This window comes from Chlorocebus sabaeus, chromosome 26 (genome assembly GCF_047675955.1).
Source record: "Chlorocebus sabaeus isolate Y175 chromosome 26, mChlSab1.0.hap1, whole genome shotgun sequence".
Classification (NCBI taxonomy): Eukaryota; Metazoa; Chordata; class Mammalia; order Primates; family Cercopithecidae; genus Chlorocebus; species Chlorocebus sabaeus.
In genome coordinates, this window is record NC_132929.1 from 34,813,201 (window position 1) to 34,827,142 (window position 13,942).

A 13,942-nucleotide genomic window follows, 5' to 3' on the forward strand; every position below is an offset into this window, starting at 1 on the left:
TTGGGTGGACCCACAGCAACTCAGGAGAGCCATGAAAAGAGTCCCCATGCTAATAATAAAAGGTTCCTGAAATACATCAAAGGCAGGAAGATAGCTTGAGAATCCAGAGACACCTGATGGTGCCACGGCAAAGAGTACAGGATACCCAAGAGCCAAATATTAAAGGCACTGGGAATTTTTCCCTTTTATCTTTACTACTGCAAAAATGCCATATTTCAAATCTAAAATATATATTGAAGCACACGAGTCAGAAATCTCAGCTCGTGATGACTACTATCTCCTTTTCCTGTATGAAAATTCTCTTACTCAATCAGTCAGCAAATCCCACTGATGTACCTTCAAAATATCTCTCATGTCTTTATTTATTCTTTAAAAAAGTATTTATTTAGCTCCTAGGCAGGAGGCACCCGACAAAGACTTTGCAAACTGGTACTGGATATATTTAGGACAGATGGTCTACTCACCAGAAAATAACTGCGTCAGGATATTTCAAATAAAAAAAGGAGAAACAGCACCAAATGGGATGCTTTCCAATTGACATCATATTTTTTAAACAGCCTAAGGCACAAGAGCCGATTTAGGCCAAAAGTGATAAGAATTCACTTTTGATGGCAGCCATAAAAGTGCCACATACATGTTCTCCAAGGCCCAGTGATTCTCCATGGGTCAGTTGGCAAGGGCTTCACAAATGTGAAGTGTGTGGTCAGAGGGCCACACTGCCAAGATCTTGTCTGGTGATGCAGAGATGGTAGAGATCATGGACAAGCTTGCCAGTTCTTCCTTTACCACATCATGACCATTTTGTTGAACAGATTTGCACAGATGTCTCTGACATCCAAAGGTATCACATATGTGGTCCTAATGCACAAATCCAAATTCTGGATTTTGGAGAACAGATTAATGAGCTAAGCAGATATGAGTGGCTCATTTATTGGGCTCACAGGTACCCACCAAGTCTTCAGGGGCTCACTATCATTCCTTTTTTTAATTTTTAATTTTTTTTTGAGATAGAGTCTTGCTCTGTTGTCCAGGCTGGAGTGCAGTGGTGCCATCTTGGCTCACTGCAACCTCCACCTTCTGGGTTCAACTGATTCTCCTGCCTCAGCTTTCCGAGTAGCTGCGATTACAGGCGCCTGCCACCACGCCCAGATAATCTTTGTATTTTTAGTAGAGATGGGCTTTCACCATGTTGGCCAGGCTGGTCTCGAACTCATGACCTCAGGTGATCTGCCCACCTGCTGGGATTACAGGAGTGAGCCACTGCGCCCAGCCTCACTATCATTCTTAATGATGCTAATGTAGCTATTGCTGCTGCATTTTTCTGTTGGCACTGCCCAGAGTCTACCTCTACTTGCCCACTCTTTTGTTTCTTTACAGGTTTATTGAAAGTCATACGTTGGCTTCCTCTTTGCCTTTCTAATTCAGGTCAGGCCCTCATTGCTGCACTAGATTTCCATATTCCCTCAACATCCCATCTCTTTTCTACCAATAGCCTTATCTTCTTGAAGCAGGCATCAGTGCTATAATTTCTCTGCTCAGAGACCTGTTATAATATAGAAACAGGCCATAGAGAACCATGAAAAGAAGGGGAAGACTTGAGCTCTGGCCCCCAAACACATCCACTGGATAACAAGTCAGGTAAAATACAGAAATTGCCCAGGTATGGCCATATGGTATATAAATGCATCTTTACCTCTTGGTAAGAAATCAAAGCTAATATGTCAATAAGGTCATGTTCTTCCATTAACTCAGTCTGTGTGGTCATTTATCCTCCAGTTGATGACAAGCCCAATCATCATCCTCCTGGGCACGCAGAGAGCATCACGGCCAACCATGTACAAAGGGTTAGTTTTAAAAAGCACCTGGGTCCAGCCTGAGCAACATAAGGAGACCCTATCTCTACAAAAAATTTAACAATTAGCCAGGCATTATGGTGTGCATCTGCGGTCCCAGCTACTCGGGAGGCTGAGGTGGGAGGATCACTTGAGCCTGAGAGGCGGAGGTTGCAGTGTGTTGAAATTGTGCCACTGCAGTCCAGCCTAGGTGACGGAGCAAGATTCTGTTGCAAAAACAAAAATAAAAAGGTACCTGTATTTGCGGGGGACAGAGTGGGAGACTTTAATCCTAGGAGCTGAAGTCCAGTGGTAACTAACCTGTCCTGACCTCTGTCCCATGGTGTATGGTAGCTATTACATCTCCATTAAAATACAGGAAATTTGAGACCTAGAGAGACATCACTGCTAACAGGTATAAAGAAAGTGCATAAGGTTTGAAGTCAGACAGGGCTAAATTCAAATAGAGGCTCTGCCATCTACTAGTTTTGGATCTTGGAATTCTCTTAAGCCTCATTTTCTAGATGAAGTTTCAAAAAACAATGCCAACACAGTGGTAAGGATGAAAAGAGACAACCTATATGAAAGCAACCAGCAGAGGGCAGGCAGTCAGGAAGTCTATCTTGCGGGGCCTGATGGTGCTAACAGCAAGGGGTGACCGAAATCAGGATTTCAAGAGCCTTAGCCCTGGCTTTTAAGCAGAGTGAGCTGGGGGAGCTTGAAAAAAGATATTAATGCTCCAAGGCCACCACAGATCAGTTGAAACAGAATCTCTGGAGGTGGAGCCTACATATCTGTACAGCCACTGAACCAGTAAGGCAATTCAGGAATCAGAAATACTTACCCCTAGAAAGTTAAATTGGTGAACCTAGGCCAGGCATGGCAGCTCACGCCTGTAATCAGAGCACTTTGCAAGGCTGAGGCAGGCAGATCACTTGAGGTCAGGGGTTGAAGACCAGCCTGGCCAACAGAGTGAAACCCCGTCTATACTAAAAATTAAAAAAAAAAAAAAAAAAAAATTAGCCAGGTGTCATGGCACACCCCTGTAATCCCAGCTACTCAGAAGGCTGAGGCAGGAGAATCGCTTGAACCCAGGAAGCAGAGGTTGTGGTGAGCCGTCATCGTGCCACTGCACTCCAGCCTGGGTGATACAGTGAGATTCCATCTCAAAAAAAAAAAAAAAAAAAAAAATTTAGTGAACACAAGGCACGGTAGATAAAATTAGCATCTATAGGCCAGGTGCAGTGGCTCAGGTCTGTAATCCTAGCATTTTGGGCAGCCAAGGCAGGCAGATCACTTGAGGTCTGGAGCTCAAAACCAGCCTGGCCAACATGGTGAAACCCTGTCTCTACTAAAAACACAAAAAAAATTAGCCGGGTGTGGTGGTGGGCACCTGTAGTCCCAGCTATTCGGGAGGCTGAGGCAGGAGAATCTCTTGAACCCAGGGGACGGAGGTTGCAGTGAGCCGAGATCACACTATTGCACTCCAGCCTGGGGCTCCATCTCAAAAAAAAAAAAAAAAAAAAAAAAAAATCGGCATCTATAGAAGCCACTCTCCCTGATTTGTCTGCCAGTGGGCTGAGGAGGAAGGCATAAGAAATACCCAAGGTCAACCCCAGGTGTTTATTCCTGACTAGAAGTTAGAAGTTAGCCTAACAGATGTCAGGGCTTGGCAAGAGAGATTGTAGGTTAACAAAACGGGGTTGACCTACAGCAGAGTCAGGACAGGAAAGTACACAGCAGAGATAAGATGTTTTCTCCAAGTAAAATGACTGTTCTGCAGGCTAGAGCAACACCCTTAGTTCATGTGTTCACATCTCCAGATAGAGGTGAGTGCTGTGAGCCGGTATTAGTGAATATGATCATCTGTTCGCTCAGAATTCACCCCCTATCCCGCCTTCTTGTGGTAACCTAGCTCCCTTCGTGGACTGTATACCAGGGCACAGAATCAGCTGTCCACAGGCAGAATTCTCCCTATGAAACAATGAAGTGGGGTCTGATTCACACTTCCTTGTGAGTTTGCTTGGCGGCTCAGTCTACCCAAGGCTGCTCCACTCCAGCTGTTTTGATAAATCAAGCTGGTAGATGGACCTAGGCTTCCATGGAGCCCTGTGCTTGAGAAAGCAGGGTGTCTCCTTCCTTGATTTATTTCTTTTAAAATCCAAGTTGTGGCCAGGCGAAGTGGCTCACACCTGTAATCCCAGCACTTTGGGAGGCTGAAGCGAGCGGATCACAAGGTCAAGAGATCGAGACCATCCTGGCCAACACGGTGAAACCCCATCTCTACTAAAAATACAAAAAAAAAAAAGAAAAATTAGCTGGGTGTGGTGGCGGGCACCTGTAGTCCCAGCAACTCAGGAGGCTGAGGCAGGAAAATCGCTTGAACTCGGGAGGCAGAGGTTGCAGTGAGCCGAGATCACATCATTGCACTCCAGCCCGGCAAGAGAGCAAGACTTCGTCTAAAAAAAAAAAAAAAAAAAATCCAATTTGTTACACTCATTTCTAGTCTCAAAATAGTCAGGTGCCAGTCCATCCTGTCACCGTATCCACTGCATTAGAAAACATGAGTAAGACTGAGAGGAAACTGGAAACACCGCCTTTATGAGCTGCATTATGCCATCTAAAGTGTCATTTAGACAAAGTCACACCAGGAAAATTGGGAGGTGGAAGTCTAAAACAACACCATATAAATTAGGTCATCTTTCACTTTTTATTTCCTAATTAAATGACACCAGAGATTCCTAGTCTTTCCAGCCATGCCAGAATCCCTCAGCACGAGGACCAGGCTTCTCTTCCAGCCTCCAGGAAAATGGTTTTGTTTGTTTGTTTGTTTTCTGCTCACAAATGCATTTTAAAAGGCACCATTCGCCGGGCGCGGTGGCTCATGCCTGTAATCCCACCACTTTGAGAGGCCGAGGCGGGTGGATCACGAGGTCAGGAGATCGAGACCATCCTGGCTAACACGGTGAAACCCCGTCTCTATAAAAATACAAAAAAATTAGCCGGGCTTGGTGGCGGGTGCCTGTAGTCCCACCTACTCGGGAGGCTGAGGCAGAAGAATGGCGTGAACCCAGCAGGCGGAGCTTGCAGTGAGCGGAGATTGCGCCACTGCACTCCAGCCTGGGCGACAGAGCGAGACTCCGTCTCAAAAAAAAAAAAAAAAAAAAAAGGCACCATGCAACTCAGCCCCTAACAGATGGAGCACCTGCCCCATCCAGTGTCAGGGGCTACAAACCTGGCCTTTCCTCCTCTCCAAAATTATTTGGAAGGAAGAGTTCCAAAACCAGAACAACCTCAAAGGTCATCTAGTCATTCAGTTCCTTCACAGGTGAAAAAGTCAAGGCCCACAAAGGTGTGAGATGTGCTGCCCAGGGTCAGGTGAGCATGAACGACAGCATGCCAGAGGTTTCCAATTTGCTTTCTCAAAGCAGACAAACCACAGCCCTGGTGCAGAAGAGAATAAACTCAAGGACTCAGGCCTTTGCCCTCCGTGACTGGGCGGTGATGTCTATGCCCCTGGAGCGTCCTACCTAAGAGGAGTGCTTTTGCTTGCTCGGGGGCTTTGACCATAGGACAGTCTGATGATGTGATTTATGTTGGGGGCTTTGGGACATACCATCACAATTCTGACCTCTAACTGGAAACTAAAGGCGTTTGCACAAGCCTTCGAGAGCAGCTGGACACTGAAGGCGGGCCAGGCAGGCAGTGCGTTATTGAGCCCAAACACCAGAGGCTCAGGTGATGTTCTCTGGTTGGCAATACTGTAAGTATTGTCACACCTCACACCGGTAGGAGGTAGCGCCGTCTATGACTCCAAAGGGAGAGGAAAACCAGAAGATCCACCTCTGGACCCTCCCAGACCTCACCCTCAGCCTCTCTTCTTTTGTCTGGCTCTAATTTGTATCCTTTTGCCAGAAAAAAACTGTAATCCTAAGTGTAGGGCTTTTCTGAGTTTTGTGAGTTTTTCTAGTGAATTATTGAACCTGCGGGGAGGCAGGGGAGGGCAGTGGGAACTCATGAATTGATAAGGGTGGCCTGGGGAGCCTCTGAACATGTAGCTGATGTCTGCAGGGAGGGCAGTCTACTGGAGGCCTGTGCCCTTAACGTGAAGTTTGGTCCAACTCCAGGTAGCTCCTAAATGAAAGCACATCTCCTAAATGAAAGCACAGCCACTGCAACAGAAATCCTCGGGAGCAGGTTCCTTGAAATCTCTGCCACCTGAACAACTGGAAACAAGGATCTGGAAGTAGGCATCATGCCACTTCAGTGCTGGTGGACCTTGCAGTGGCAGGTGGAGGGAGACACGTGGGCTGCAGAAGACTGAGGGGGCCTCCAGACTGGCAAGCTCATGTAACAAGACCATTCCCATCCCGCTTGTTTCGGCACACACCCAAGAGAGGGAAAATGGGAGGAAGGAGAAATGGCAGAGGACTCTATCAGAAAACTCATCCTGGACCCTCATTAAATTCCAGTTAAGAAAACACCTGCCTCTCTAGTAGCCGGTGACCTCCGCTTAGTGTCAAACAGAAGCATTTCCTATTAAGCAACCGAATTCAACATGACCCAGGTGCTCCTCCTCACAAAATTTAACTGGCATCTGCATCTAATGAAGTCATTAGATAGAACCTTAAATTTGTAGACAATCCAATCGAAGGAATAAGTATAGTGAGACCAGGAAGAAGCAATTAGACACATGTAAAGGATGTCTGTAGGAAAACTAGTTTTGGTTTCTTCAAAAAGTCAGTGTTATGAAAAAAATAGTAGTAATAGGGCAACTGTGGTAGGATAAAAATACATTTATGATTCATAACCAAATGCATTCATCATTACTTGATTTGCATAAACCAGCAGAAAAGGACATTTGCGACTATTAAAGAAGTTTGTAGTTTTTAGATGATGTTGAAAATGTACTACTAATTAATGAGTTATGATAATGGTCTTGGGATTAGTAAGAAAATGTTTCAATTTTTCAAATATGCTTGTGGAAATATTTAGGGGTAAAATGTCATGAAGTCTATATTTGCCTCCAAATACTTCAGATATATATTTACCTTGAAATGCTTCAGTGCTCATGTTTCACAGTACTGACTTTGGAACCATGTAAATGTTTTGCATAATTATAAAAACAAAATTACATTTAAAAATGCTAAACAACTAAAATTGAAAATGAAATAAATGAACCCAACTGTAGGTCAGGTTGACATAGAAAAGGATTATTTTAAGCGATTTTTATGAAACCCAGTATTTTGACTGTAAATATTGGGTATTTGGACAAAAAATAACAAAGATATTTAAACATCAATTCAGTATTGCTACTAATATTGGTATTGTTACTTTGTTTTTTTTGTTTTTTTTTTATTGAGACGGAGTCTCGCTCTGTCGCCCAGGCTAGAGTGCAGTGGCCAGATCTCAGCTCACTGCAAGCTCCACCTCCCGGGTTCACGACATTCTCCTGCCTCAGCCTCCCGAGTAGCTGGCAGTACAGGCGCCCGCCACCTCGCCCGGCTAGTTTTTTTGTATTTTTTTTAGTAGAGACAGGATTTCACCGTGTTAGCCAGAATGGTCTCGATCTCCTGACCTCGTGATCCGCCCGTCTCGGCCTCCCAAAGTGCTGGGATTACAGGCTTGAGCCACCGCGCCCGGCTGGTACTGTTACTTTAAAAGCATTAACAAACTTATTCTGTCTAAAATACAATGCAATGCAAATAATTGCTAATGTAATCAGGAACTAAGATTTTTCAGCATAAGAGAAATGGGATACAAAAATTAAAATCACAGAAATAAAAACTCTGAAATCTTAAAAATTAATTGAAAACAATTGATTTTTCAATTTCATTTCTCTCTTAAAAAGCTCATATTCCCTAGATTTGTCCTTTCAAAGAATTACAGGCACTGACAACACAGGGCAGTGAGTACTCTTGGTGCCCAGTTTAGTGGTCTCTTAACGCCATTTCCCATTAAAATGAACAAAGCCCAGCGAGGTGCAGTGGCTAGTGCCTGTAATCCCAGCACTTTGGGAAACTGAGGTGTGCAGATCACTTGAGGTTAGCAGTTCAAGACCAGCCTGGCCAGCATGGCAAAACCCTGTCTCTACTAAAAATGCAAAAGGGGCTGGGCGCAGTGGCTCACGCCTGTAATCCCAGCAATATGGGAGGCTAAGGCAGGTGGATTACTGAGGTCAGGAGTTTGAGACCAGCCTGGCCAACATGGGGAAACCCCATCTCTACGAAAAATAGAAAAATTAGCCGGGTATGGTGGTGTGCATCTGTAATCTCAGCTACTCAGGAGGCTGAAGCAGAAGAATTGCTTGAACCTGGGAGGCGGAGGTTGCAATGAAGAAAGATCACGCCACTGTGCTCCAGCCTGGGTGACAGAGCAAGACTCTGTCTCAGAAAAAAAAAAAAAAAAAAAAAAAAAGAGCAAAAGAATTAGCCAGGCATGGTGGTGCATGCCTATAATCCCAGCCATTCAGGAGGCCGAGGCAGAAGAATTGCTTGAACCCAGGAGGCGGAGGTTGTGGTAAGCTGAGATCACACCACTGCACTCCAGCCTGGGTGACAGAATGAGGCTTGGTCTCAAAAAGAAAAGGAAAAGAAAGGAACCAAGGCCCCCAGAGAGACAGTGGATTCTACATAGGAAATATACAAGATGAGCTAGAAGGTCTTAAAGAAGGAAACTAACAGAGCCTACTGGGGTCATGTCCAAAGGACATAAGAGTTAAGATAAAAGACTGTCACAGCTCAACAATAGGATCATTCCAGCCTTGAAAAGTACAGTTGCAATATAGTTAAACACATACAATATTAAAAGTCCACTAGTTTGGAATAATACAGAAAATAAAACACATTACCTTGGGAGACTGCTAGGGCAACAATTTATTGTTTTGAAAATAGGTGAGTAATGGCAATGAATCCAGGGTTTTGTCTAACTTTCCCACATAGTTTTTATTTGAAGGTGACCAAGCAAAAGAACTAATAAATGCAGAAAAATAACAGAATTAGAAAACAACGATTTTTCAACCACTAATTAAACAATGATTTATAACAGATGGGTTCACTGACAATCTGGACACACGAAGAGGCAGCAACAGGCACGAAGTGCACAGCATCACTGATGAAGTCTCTTTTGCCAAAAAAGGAATCTGAGTCTGATCAAGTTTTTTTTGTTTTGTTTTGTTTTTGAGACAGAGTCTTACTCTGCCGCCAGGCTTGAGTGCTGTGGCGCAATCTCAGCTCACTGAAACCTCAGCCTCCTGGGTTCAAGCGATTCCCCTGCCTCAGACTCCCAAGTAGCTGGGACCACAGGCACATGCTGCCATGCTCAGCTAATTTTCTGTATTTTAGTAGAGATGGGGGTTTCACCATGTTGGCCAGGATGGTCTCGATCTCCTGACCTTGTGATCTGCCTGCCTTAGCCTCCCAAAGCACTGGGATTACAGCTGTGAGCCACCGCACCTGGCCTCTGATGAAGTTTTTATATCTAACTATTAATTTACAGAAAATGTAGGGGACAGTGGAATACTTAAGCAACATCATAGGATACAATTAGGCAATACCAGACTGTATAGCAAGATCTACAGGGCAAACAACCTTTTTTTTTTTTTTTTTTTTTTTTTTAAACAAACCCAAGAAAACAAAAAGGGGAAAGGAAAATTGTTAAAAGCTGAGAGACGTAAGAGACATAGCAATCAGGTGCAGTGTATGGGCCTTGTTTGGATCCTAAATAAAAACACACCAACTATAAAAAAGAAATTATAGGAAAACAACGGAATTGGAATACTGATAATATTACATACATAAAAGAATTCTTCATGTTTAAGGTGTGATAAGAATGATTTCTTAGAGGCACATACTAATTATTGACAAATAAAGGGGATCTTTGGGTTTGCTTTTTTTTTTTTTTTAAAAAAAAGATAGGGTCTCTGTCACCTGGCTGGAGTGCAGTGGTTCAAGCATAGCTCACTGTAACCTCAAACTCCTGGGCTCAAGTGATCTTCCTGACTCAGCCTCCCTAGTAGCTAGGACTACAGGTGTGCACCACCACACCCAGCTAATTAAAAAAATTTTTTTTATGGAGACAGGCTTTGCTGTGTTGTCCAGGCTGGTCTCCAATTCCTGGCCTCAAGTGATCCTCCTGCCCCCTGGCTTCCCATAGTGCTAGTATTACATGTAATCTTTTCTTGACCTTGGAAATGAATCCACTGCCATGCCCTACCAGATTTGCTTTAAGTAATCAAGTGGGACAGAATGGGAGGACCAAATAAAACAGAATTGGCCATATACTGATAACAGTGTACAACAGATAACAGATATACAGGGACACATTCTACTATTCTTTCTCATTTTGTGTATATTTGTAATTATCCATAATAAAAGATTTTTTTTCAAAAGTATCTCAGAAAAATTAACTAAAAGAGATGAACACAAATATGTATGATAAAATTGTGAACTGCCAAATTCTAGGTGATGCGAATATGGATGCTTATACTTTCTAGTGTTTGAAAATATTCACAATAGTAAGCAGAGCTTTTTTTTGTCTTGAGATGGAGTCTCACTCTGTTGCCCAGGCTGGATTGCAGTGGCATGAGCTTGGCTCACTGCAGCTTCCACCTCCTGGTTCAAGTGATTCTCCTGCCTCAGCCTCCTGAGTATCTGGGACTACAGGTATATACCACCATGCCTGGCTAATTTTTGTATTTTTAGTAGAGACAGGGTTTCCCCATGTTGCCCAGGCTGGTCTTGAACTCCTGACTTCAAGTGATCTGCCTGTCTCAGCCTCCATTCAGGTATGAGCCCCCCCCCTTTTTTTTTTTGGAGATAGGGTCTTGCTCTGTTACCCAGGTTGGAATGTAATGGCACAATCTCAGCTCACTGCAGCCTTGACTTCCCTGGCTCAAGTGATCCTCTCCCCTCAGCCTCCCCAGTAGCTGGGACTACAGACAAATGACACCAGATGCCTGGCTAATTTTTGTATTTTTTTGTAGAGATGGGGTTTTGCCATGTTGCCCAGGCTGGTCTCAAACTCTGGGGTTTACAGGTGTGAACCACCCCACTTGGAGTTGGGAAACAGAATTTATTTTATTATTATTATTTTTTGAGACGGAGTCTTGCTCTGTCATCCAGGCTGGAATGCAGTGGCACGATCTCAGCTCACTACAACTTCCTCATCCCAGGCTCAAGCGATTCTCCCGCCTCAGCCTCCCTGGTATCTGGGATTAGAGGCGTGCGCCATCATGCCCAGCTAATTTTTGTACGTAAGCAGAATTTTAAAAGCACTTAAGCCATGGGTATCCAATCTTTTGGCTTCCCTGGGCCACACTGGAAGAAGAAGAATTGTCTTGGGCCACACATAAAATACACTATGACAAATGATAGCTGAAGAGCTTAAAAAAAAAAAATTGCAAAAAAATCTCATAACGTCTTAAGAAAGTTTACGAATTTGCTTTGGTCCATACTGAAAGCTGTCCTAGGCTGCACGTGGCCCACGGCCTGTAGCCTGCAGGCTGGACAAACTTGACTCAAAACCAGGCAGGACTCAGAGCCGTGTGTCAGGCTACAGGGATTATGAAAGGTGGTTACAGACACCTAATGCCGGCCACTACCAGTAATCTCCCCCCAAATTCAATGCAAATGACAAAGTTCACCAAAAATGTTCAAACATGAACTACTAAATTATGAAGGCAAAGAAAAAATAGGGACCTAGAGAAAAGGATTCCATCTGACTAAACAGTGAAAACATGTTTATTATACTTACTGCAACCCCAGGGGAGCTCAAAAGTTTTATGGTATGGAGCTCTATTACATAGAGTTATAAATAAGCCAAGATAAAGCAGCTAACCTGCTTGTTACTCAGACACATTAACCAGGCCATGACATCAGTAGCTATTGCAAAACCAGTGCTTATCGACCGAAATACATAACCACAGCATAGTCTCATATCTTCCATGGCCACAGATAAGGATACTTTTCATACCTGATGATGACGCACTGGTTCTCTCTGTCAATGATCATGTTTCTGTACATACTATCCGCAAGGGCATAGATATGTGGTGGGTTTTCATACTGTGCCTAGAAAAGCAAAAAATTATAATACATAAATAATACAAATTAAACAAGAAAAACAAAATCATGGTCAGATAGGCAACACATTAAATTTCTTTTTCTGAATTTGGAAATGGATCGTGCACTATAGTTCCAACGCCTATAATTACATCTTAAAGGTTGCATGATACAAGAATTCATAAAATTTCCTAGGTCATCAAGGTTACACCCTCGCAAAATTAAGATGGAATTTGGAAGGAGTCTTCCGTAGTCATATCCATGATTCAGCCTTCCGGATGTGGAGTGTCTTCAGACACTCCAACACCCCACCCTTCCACCCATACATGCCTCTGCAGGTGACAGTCCATTTCTAAATGTTTCTATAGACACTCGGGCAACAGGTCTTAGGAGAGGCCTGCCCAACACTTAGCTCTGACTTCTACCAGAATTCTAAATTCCTATGTAATTTTTTCGAAGAGCCACGTTGTAGATTCTGGGGCCTCAGAAGGAATTAGCTGAGATTATCTATGGATCAGAAAAAAATGCTTAAATCTTTCCATAAGAAGAGGGCAAGAAGGTGTGTTCTTTAAAGGGATAAGCTAGTTTGGCCAGTTTGTTTCATCTCTATTGGAAAAAAAATCCTACCACATTAAGATATTCTCCTGGGTTTGTGATTTCATCTTATGGGATATCTTAGCTATGCACAAATATCAAACTAAATACATTTTCCATGCTTAATAAATTCTCAGGCTGACTTCAGCCCTGCTTTATTCAATTTCTTGACACGCACCTTCACCACAACCTCAAAAATTACTAAAAAGAGAAATACTTTGTTGGGTACATATGGAGAAAGAACACTCCTAGCCTGTGATCACTCCGAGCTACTTGGCAGGCTGAGGCAGAAGAGTCATTTAACACCAGGACTTGGAGTCTAGTCTCTACACACAAAAAAATTTTTAATTACCTGGCTGTGGGAGCACATGCCTGCGGTCCTAGCTACTTGGGAGGCTGAGGTGGGAGGATAGCTTGAGTCCAGGAGCTGGAGGATGCAGTGAGCTATAATTATGGGAATAATAGCATCCAAGCTGCAAGTCTCACAGTATAAATGATGGATGGGAAAGCAATTTGGAGAGGTAGAGTGATATACAAAGGTGAAGCTTAATTTACTTAATCCATCTTTGGATTAATTTACTCAATCCATTTGATTGTGCAGTGACTTACTATAGAAAAAGGGGCCTGGCTGAGAAGTTGTTGCTCACTGCCATGCTCTGGAAGATAAGAGTTTGGTGGGGAGGGGTTAGGATGAGGGGGCTTTGTATCCAATACCCGGTGTTCTTCCCATGTTGTAGGCAGGGGGCTCATAAGGGGAACTACCCGGGGGGGCTGCAAGCTATGCCTAGGACTGATCACCTAAAGAACCCTATGCAGGAGCCAGAATATGTGATCTCTGCCTTAACCTTATGGTCAGGAGCAGATACCTGGATATGGTTTTAAATGGACTTCCAGTATACACTAGGATTCTGCAGGATTATTATAGTTATTATTTTACTTTAACAGAGTTTAATTGAGAAAAGAATGGTTCGTGAACAAGGCTGCCCTGGAACAAGAATAGGTTCAGAGAGCCTCCAGTGCTGCCATATGCTGTAAGATTTTTGGGCAGAAAAAGGAAGGTGATATACAGAAAATGGAAGTGAGGGCCAGCCCTGGCTCAGGCCTGTAATCTCTTTGGGATGCTGAGGTGGGATGATCACTTGAGGTCAGGAGTCCGAGAACAGTCTGGCCAACGTGGCAAAACCCTGCATCTACTAAAAACACAAAAATTAGCCAGATGTACTGGCACATGCCTGTAATCCCAGCTACTCAGGAGGCTGAGGCAGGAGAATTGCTTGAACCCAGGAGGTGGAGGTTGCAGTGAGCTGAGATTGCACCACTGCACTCCAGCCTCGTGACAGAGTGAGACTCCATCTCAAAACAAAACAAACAAATATATATATAATTATTATTATATATATATAATTATTATATATATAAAATGAAAGTGAGGTATAGAAAGAGCCAGATTAGTTACAG

The 13,942-nt window shown here is 43.6% G+C and overlaps 1 protein-coding gene across 1 annotated transcript in view; it reads right to left on the minus strand.

Moving 5' to 3' along the window:
* The window catches only part of MYO1E (myosin IE), a 241,238-nt gene that overhangs the window by 112,878 nt on the left and 114,418 nt on the right, over positions 1-13,942 (minus strand). The window contains exon 4 of the mRNA XM_008016424.3: positions 11,805-11,899. Within this exon, the coding sequence (XP_008014615.2) occupies positions 11,805-11,899 (95 nt within the window). The remainder of the gene's footprint in view (positions 1-11,804; positions 11,900-13,942) is intronic.